We start from the raw sequence: 8,747 nt of genomic DNA on the forward strand, positions 1-8,747 counted from the left end.
AGATTGTGAACTAGAAATGTCCTCATCCCAGCGAAATAACTATGGGTGCTCTATTGTTTAAATAGATGGTATGATGTCATAATTTACATTGCATTTTTTATTATAAGTTTTTTTCAGCCCAAGGGGAAATGCCTTCTCCTTCACTGACTGATGTAGCAGCTAACTCATTCTGTCTGTTTTTATTCTTTGTTCTTTTGTTCAGTATAAGTCAAGTTGGCCCCATATGTGAGAGCAGTCCAGGCAGCTCTGACAGTGAAAGGAGCAAGACTGGTGAAAGCAGGTTTGTCCTCTTACAGTATATATTTAGTGAATGTGTGTGAGGTAGTGTGGACACAATTACAATGTAATAACCCTGAAGTAAATATCAGTTCAGTGAAGCTCTATTCTCTCAGGATCTTTCTTCTAACGAGCATTACAGGCCCGCAGACTGCCTTTAGTGGGGGAATTTACATAACCTTGCTCCCCCTGCTCTCCACAGAGACTTTCCCACCAGACCAGCCCACACATGGCTGTTGTGACCCCACAGTGGTCCCCCTCTGTGCAAAGACAGTAAAGTATTTTGTGGGCAGCAGCTGAGGGATTCATTTTAGGAGAAACAATGCAACCCAGAGGAGTGCTGCGTGGACGGCAATGACCTTTTTTATTTCAGGCTCTGTTGTCCCTCCAAATTAAGATAAATCCCTTTTGGTATATCACGACTTTTGAGAGTTTCCTTCATGTCACATTAAAGGATTTTTAAATCATTGTAGCTAATGCACCAGCACTCCAGACAGCAACTACAGTGAACCACATTTACAAAGAAAACATCACATGAGTCATACTAAGTTGAACACTAATTAGCAGAACATGCTTAGACAGAGGTCTGGCAAACACTGTTTTTATGACTGAATTTCCACAGTGAATTATACTATTACCAAACTGTTTTTTATTGTTTGATGGTGTAAGCTGCATGGGATCACGCCTGCACATGTAGCTATTTAGTGTGGTTATCATGAACGAGATACAAAAACCCAAAAATGAACATCAGAATCACATTTTTATGTGTAGCCAATAAATTGCTCATACTATTTTATGTTTTAATTTTTGTCAATAAATTACATGGTTCCTACTGAAGTTACTTTAAATTACTTACTAAAAAAACACTGTAGTTTTTAGGAGATATTACCCAACCAAGAGGAAATACAGCATTTGTTGGGAAAAATTTGGGAAAAAAAAAACTGTGGATTAATATTAATTTGGTTCATAGTGAGTATTTATGGCAGTGAGTGGGTTGGCTCTAAACAATAACTACAGTGGCCATGTTCTTTGAATGAAGGAGTGACTTTAATTTTAACTTTTAAAAAAAGGTACCATATTTTACACTTTTCCAGTGTTTTATTAGAAGTGTTGATATCCTTCCAAGATATATTTGTGATTTTAAGCACCAAAAATGATCTCAATATAGACTTACATCTCCTCTCTAAGGCTTCTCTCTGGAGCTCTAGCAACAACAGCTAGGTGTTGTTAAGGCTGTGAGCCTCTCCTATGATTGGCTGACTGTTTTTCTGAATGATCAAATACGAATATTGCAGATTCAGGTAAACACTCAGAGAAGCCAAATCCTGCAAGGCTGGATGGTGGGTCTGGGTGGGCGGGTCTTCGGGCTGAGAGCGACTGCTTTGTTTTGACATCACAAAGTTACAGCAGTTCTGAAGGCTTGTTTTAAGGCTCAGTTTCTGAATACAGGCTGTGTGTATTTCTCTGTGGACTGAGCAGTTTGATACTTTCACGGTATTAATATAGAACCTAGACCTGCTTTATATTCAAAAATGACATGGAAATCTCACTTTATACTATAATGAATCTTTAATAATTTCTATAATAAAACATATCAGGCTTTGGCTGCACAGACAATACTTGTTATTATGATCAGTTCATTGTTGGCTTTTCATTTGGGGACAGTAAAAAAATATAGAAACTAGTCCTCAATAGTCTGCAGTTCATTGTGTTTCATGTTTCATGACCCCAGCCTTATCCCCAGTTTGTAACCGTATACATACATCGAATTTTGTCAGACTGAAAAGAAATGATTGCAAACAGTGATTTCTAACTAATACATTAAAAAAACCTCTCTTTAACAGGTCAGTGACCTGGGCAGACTTTTTAAAGGAGAGTGCCATCTATGTTTTGGCTGCGCGTCCCAATAGTTCTGCCATGCACATCCATCTGCCTCTATAGTCCAGGATCCTCCACTGCACCCAAGCAGAGAGAGGGACAGGGAGATAGAGGGTGTACCCTATAATATACAGATGAGCGGAGGAAGATAGACGTGATGACAAGATGACACGAGGAAGGTGACTGAGTGAACTGGATGAAGCTCTGAGAGACAGCAGATCAGGCCATCGATGGAATCTCTCCTCCTCTGCTTCACCTCAATCCACTACACCGACAACACACATGCCGAATGACACGACGACGATGCAAGTGACAGCAGCTGTCACTGGTCCCAACTCCAAAACCTGACGGCTTCCAACAACAAATGTGAGAGATAGGACGAGGAAGACAAACCACCAACTCATGACTAGTCAGTCAGTCAGTGATATTCCTGAGCCCTTGTATGAAGAGATCATTCACACGAGCAGACAAGCTCCTAGTGTGCTCGCACTCCGTTGTAAATGACAGATACTACACTCTATGGCCATCCAGACTACAAAACACACCTCTTCATGCAGGTACATTAATTTGACAGGCTGTTACTCTTTCAAGTATCCATTCCTCTGGGCCTCATCATGTCCTAATAATAACTCCATCCTACTGTAATGGGATTGTGTTATTCACCAACAAAAGTGTTAATCGCTGTGCACAAAGGCCCATGTAAATTCATTACTGGTACTGCTTGACAAATGGATGCACTTCTGGGAGCAGATTAACCCTGGAGTTGCCATTATCAGAACATATACCAAACAGAAATGATAGCTATCCGCATACATATTTATCAAAACTGCTATAAATACCAGTATAAATTATTATTATGTATTAAAAATCCATATTTATTCCTGTATCCTCTGATATATCTGTTTTTTCCCCATTCTCATCCAAGGCTCTATATGTTTTCCTGAAGTACTACATATGAAAAAGAATGTAAAGTGAACGTTAATGAAAGCTAAACCAGTAAGTGACTTGTATATACTGCCATATAGTACATTTTGTTCCTGTTGTGCTCACAGAGCTGCACTTTGACAAGGTGGAGACATCTGCCTTCCTGTTCCAGTGTCATTATTTGCACTGTGGGAATGAGATGTAGCTGGACCACTGTGTGAGATAATCATGTAATGAAATACTGAGAGACAGTGGGAGATCGGCTGCAAACATTTGTCATTTGTTAAATTAATATGCAGAAGCACTGATTAAAACTTGTTATGGAAGATGTGGTGGGAATTCTATAATGTTACAGGTTATACAACAATTTAAATGCACATGAAACTGCCCCTAGAATCACTGGAAACATACTGTAACAAATAGAACTTCATGTAGTGTTTATGCCATGAATTAAGGTTATCTGCCATGACCTTTTAGTGAATAAAGTATGGTTACGATATGAATGTTGATAGTCTGAGGGATTTGTCACAGTGCTGAAATAAACGCATGGCATTTACTCTCCTTCTTGAGAATCTTGGGTTTGTGTCTTTTTGTCCTTTTTTTAGGCAACAAAAAATAAACATGCTTAAACATTTACCATAGGGATGGACAATGGAAATGGTTGAAATCAGTACCACAAAATTTATACAAATATTTTTTCCATAATATGTGTATGTCAGGATACAGAAAATATATGTAAAATGTCATAAAATAATCTAATATTCAATTCAATGACCACAATTTGTATAAAACCATTAATTTGGACAAGATAAAATCAACAATATTGAACAGAGTTGAACTGAATTAAATTTCAAAGCCTTTTCAAAACCAAAAAACACAAGAGCAAAAGTATAAGGAATGGATTTAACTGTGTGTGTATCTGCTCTAACATTATACAAACACTAGCATGTCCTGCCAACTACAGTAGCTTAGTCATTATTACTCATCTTCAAATTCTGTTTTCTTGTGAAAGGGAAGCAGTGTTTGGAAAATACAAACACAACCACTGCGTTGCTTGTATCCAAGCCATTTGAGGGTTACGCTATGTTAGAACAAATAGCATTTTAATTACATTTTTATAGGCTAATTAGCTGATGAGGATGCTGACTTTTTGCCTGTGGGGCAACTTTAACTTCAGTCTTTTAGCTTAGCCATCATGTCCAATTTAAGATTGTTCTTTTCTTGTTTAAAAAAACATCAAAAAGCCAGTCATGCCCCTTTTCCACTGGTCAAAAAACACAGCAAGACCCGCCAACTTTGTGCTTTTGTTGGCAATTTACAGACAGTTAGAGACAGTGTTTTAAACAACCCACATAATTTGAGCATGAGCCCTAGTTTACTCTAGCTAGCTACCGCTGGTGATAAATCTGCCACATTTGTCATTATAATCAGCACCATGCAAAAATGTAAATGTGGTGTAGCAAGAGTAGTATTACATTTAAAATTCATCCATTTATCAGCTCCCTCAGCTTGATTACCCTCTGCACACTATTCCAAGTGGCAGGAACAGATAACATGGCGTGATTTAACTGTTGCTTCATCAAGTATGTATACACAGATTATACATTCCACAGAGCGCAAATGGCTTTCCCTGAGAATCTCACCCATACCATCTCAAATATATCAATGTCAAGAGGATGGTAGCACAGGGACAGTAAAGTACCAATCGTGGAGCAGATCGTAGCTGAGTGTGTGCTCTAGCTTACATAAAGAGGACAGAGCCCTGGCTCTCAGAGTATCACGGCCACTGGACCTTTCACCTGGCAACCACTGACATGAAAAGGACTATCTCTCATATCACCAAAAGATCACCTTCTCGCTAAGGGTTTTGCCAGAGATAGGGTGGGACAGAAACTGTTTTATGAACCATACTTTGCCTCAAAGGATTGTCATGGTAAATTGGAGAAAATAGAGAAGGAAAACAGACATGTAGTAGCTATGAACCCTCTGCTACCCTGAAGCTTCCTCTTTTTATCTGTCAGTAGAAGAAAGAATAGGGAGGAGTGCAGCAGTAGCATCTCCCCCCAAATGTTAAACTGAAGGTCACACAGTGAGAATGGGAGAGAGACACAGAAAGTAGAAAAAGAGAAAAAACAGAGAGAGAGAGAGAGAGACTAAACAGGAAATAGGGATAAAAGGACACAAAGAATGAGACAGCGTGTGTGGGAGAGAAATCGTTTAGATGAGGATATTATGTAACTGTTTCATAACAGATTCAATGATGATGGTCGTGACCAGGCTAATTGCCACATTAAATGCTGAGTCAAATGTGAAACTTGAGCTCTGAATTAGTCCAAGGTTATCCCACCCAAATAGCCTCACAAATTATCAGGCTAATGAGAAAGATTGTTTTAAGCCCTGTGATGCTGCCTTCATGCCATCTGAAATGTTTAGCTTATGAACAAGTTCTCTTTTCCAGTCAAAGGCCTGGTACACTTTACAGGGTTGTAACAAAAAATTTGTACATGCCAGTGTGAGTATAAACAACATCTCTGTCTTTTGGGTATGACAGCAGCAACACAGCAGCAGCAAAGGGCAGAATAGTGTGCCTGTATTTCCTTTTCTCGTGGTCAATCTTATTTAATCTATTTCTTTATAAGAGCTTACATCTTTATAAAAAAATGACTATTTACAATGAATGTTAAAGGCTTTACAGTGTCAAGCACACACTGGATGTGGACCCACAAAGCAGACTCAGATGAGGGTCAGGTTCAAAGTTTTAATCAGTCCAGAAATCCGAACACAGGTGATCAGTCAATGTGGCAAAAGTATCAAAATCGTCAGGTAAAACTCACTGGTCAAACAAACAGGTAAAAATCACACAAACACGAGGGGCTACACGAGAAACTGCTGGACCGCTCACACGGGGGTAAAGACGATCAACACATGAGGGGAAGGCAAGGACTTAAATACTCTAAGGCAGGGGAGACAATGAGACACAGGTGAAACACATTAGGGCGGGGCAGGTAATCACACAGGAGGGAAACTTGACAGGACGTGGGCTCTGACATGAGACAAGACAATGGTTACCAAAATACAAGAGAGGGAAACATTAAAGACAAAGAACCATGAACTCAAGTAACTTGGTGGGTCATGACATTTAGAAGTTTAATAGATTAGAACATACAATACATCAGACTTCATTCCTTTACTCACCAATAGCTGTCTCCAGAGGTTGAAAGGAACCCTCTTGTTTTGCTTCTATTTCTATCATTTCTTCTCTAAAACTAAAATTGGCATGCTAACTAGCTAGCATGGTCGGCCCATCTTGTCACTTTCCAATACTGAGTCAGTGTAGCATCAGAAGTTCTGCCCTGAAGAAAAAAAGTGCTGTATTGTAAACACAACAGTGGCTGAAACTCTTAGCAAGTCTGGTAAGTTAACAGCTGTTAATGCTAATGTTGGCTATGCAGAAATAGCATACCTTACAAATAGCTCCTTTAAACTGCAATTACAGAGATATTGATGTCATCAAAAGAGCAGACGCTTCTTCTACACATTCTGTATAAGAGAGTTTTTCACAGTCATGTAGTTAAACTGCAGTGACGTAATTTGATGGACTGTGTCAGTGGAACCATTCATTCAACAAAATTGTTCCAATTAATTCAAACTTCTAGTAGACCATAACAAATCATGACAAGATGTGAGGTCAATGAACAAATCAAACTTTCAGGTAGGCAGTGTGAAACAGCAGATAAAATAAAGGGAAACGTTTTGAAATTCCTGCTATAGAATAGTGTATATAGACCTTGTTGTTAAAGGATAAGGCTGACAATACTCAAGACATTACTTTTTCATGTTGTCAGGAAAAATACCATTAAAAGACCAAAATCTACAATGAAGTGATTCCACAAACCAATGATGCCAATGTGGCCAAAAAACTAAATGTGTATTAACTCTAGTCCTGACCGAAACTGACATAGGCCTATTTGAGTGACCTTTGTTAAAAACAGCAGTGCCCCGCTGTTTTGTAAAGCATTTTTAAAAGGAAACGATATATTTGTGACCTGTTTTTAAATGTTTATGTCTTCGCGGAAACAATGAGAATTCTATTTCATAATGTTAAGCTCTGAATGTTTAAATAAAACAAGTTTTCATTCAGTGTTTGACAAAGGAATAATCGCATGAATACAAATGTGTTGCATGAACAGATGTGAGCCTGTGAGAGTGCCACGGCAACAAGTATGAGTTTGTGAGTCATCGCCTCCCCACGAGTAGCTCAGTATAAAGGTTATCTGGCTTGTCCTACGGAGAGTGTATCAGGGCCAGCTGCTGGCTGAGGTGTTACGGAGTGGCTAGCTGCTGCTGTGTGATGGCTTCACTCAGCAGGGATGAGTAATGGTAAATAAGAGTGGCAGCCTGGTCATGGCTCTGGGGAAGCAGTTCCAGGATGGAGTCACGGTAAAATGTCAGCACATCAGTAACATCACGGAGTTAATCAGCAGGTTTGTGAGCCAACACGGGATTTTTGATGAGACTGTGAAAGCTCTCCCAGTTTGGGCTTTTGACTCTAGAGAGAAATTCTATCAAAGCAGGCATTCAGGTTGTAAATATTACAAAGACAAAAAATCTCCTAAAAGATGTTATGTCAGTTCTTCAGTTTAGATTTATAAACATTTAAATAAATGTATAATTCGCTCTCCTAAGCATTTGTCTTAATTATGTATATTTGATATAAAGGGATGTCTACATAAACAGTCTGACTGACAGATAAGAAGAAATAAAGTAGGAGCCCTAATCACACAGGATAAATTACAAGAAAATAAGTCTTTAAATTATGTAATATCAAGGTTTACCCAATCCCACCTCTGTCCTTGTTCTACCATTGCCAACTGATTTTCAACACATCAAAACTAACAAAATGCCATACCATCCAACTCCATCCCTACAATCCATTTTTAGATCCACCTCCGCATACAAGCAAAAAAAAAAAAAAAAACATCACATCCCACCTCCAGCAGCCAGGCCAACTTCTTCCTTGGAGCCCACTCAGTCTCCTCAGCTGACGTGAGCCAATTACAGCGGTCTGGTTCCAGGACAGTCGTCTAACATGCCTGGCTCTTGTTTTTCTTTTTAAAAGCTCATTTAATGAAATATTGAAGTGCTCTTGTGAAAGTGATGCATGGCACGCATCTCTCTTCTATTCTACCTGCACAAAAACATGCATATACATGTCTAAATCACACAATAACGGTCTTGTTGTTTTGAGATTTTCTAAATAATACATTCTCCCAGATAAGAATGAGAAGAAAGAAGAAGCCAACAATATTAAGTGGTAATAACAAGGCATAAAGGCTGTGAGGGGAAAAATTAAATCTCTGTAATTGAACACCCGGTGTGGACTGACATCTGTGTACTGCAATCAACCGTGACCATGCCTATAATTTGGGGCTGTGTCTGCTGTGACATTCTGGATAATAGGGCTTGGTGAAATGTAAATTCTGTTTTTAGATGGTCCAGTGAAATTTAACCCCCCCCTTCATTTCACACATCTCTGCTGGACACCTTTTTTTCTTTTTTACTTAGCTCCTCATTATGTGCCATAGACTGCAGTGTTTGCTGCCCCCTGTGTGCTGTATGGGGAGGTGAACATCATTATGTATTTTAAATCTGTCGATGTTTGAGGAAAA

At 39.0% G+C, this 8,747-nt stretch overlaps 1 protein-coding gene across 2 annotated transcripts in view; it reads left to right on the top strand.

Annotated features, from left to right (window-relative positions):
• The window catches only part of phf24 (PHD finger protein 24), a 30,324-nt gene extending 26,674 nt beyond the window's left edge, over positions 1-3,650 (top strand). For both annotated transcript variants that reach the window (XM_023407528.2, XM_023407529.2), the window contains 2 exons: positions 203-280; positions 2,121-3,650. In XM_023407528.2, the coding sequence (XP_023263296.1) occupies positions 203-280; positions 2,121-2,217 (175 nt within the window). In that variant the 3' untranslated portion in view covers positions 2,218-3,650. The remainder of the gene's footprint in view (positions 1-202; positions 281-2,120) is intronic.
• Positions 3,651-8,747: the final 5,097 nt, after the last annotated feature.

The sequence above is a fragment of the Seriola lalandi genome, unplaced genomic scaffold (assembly GCF_002814215.2).
Source record: "Seriola lalandi dorsalis isolate HSWRI2012SDOR001 ecotype SW California unplaced genomic scaffold, Sedor1 jcf7180002054337, whole genome shotgun sequence".
In the NCBI taxonomy this organism is placed as follows: domain Eukaryota; kingdom Metazoa; phylum Chordata; class Actinopteri; order Carangiformes; family Carangidae; genus Seriola; species Seriola lalandi.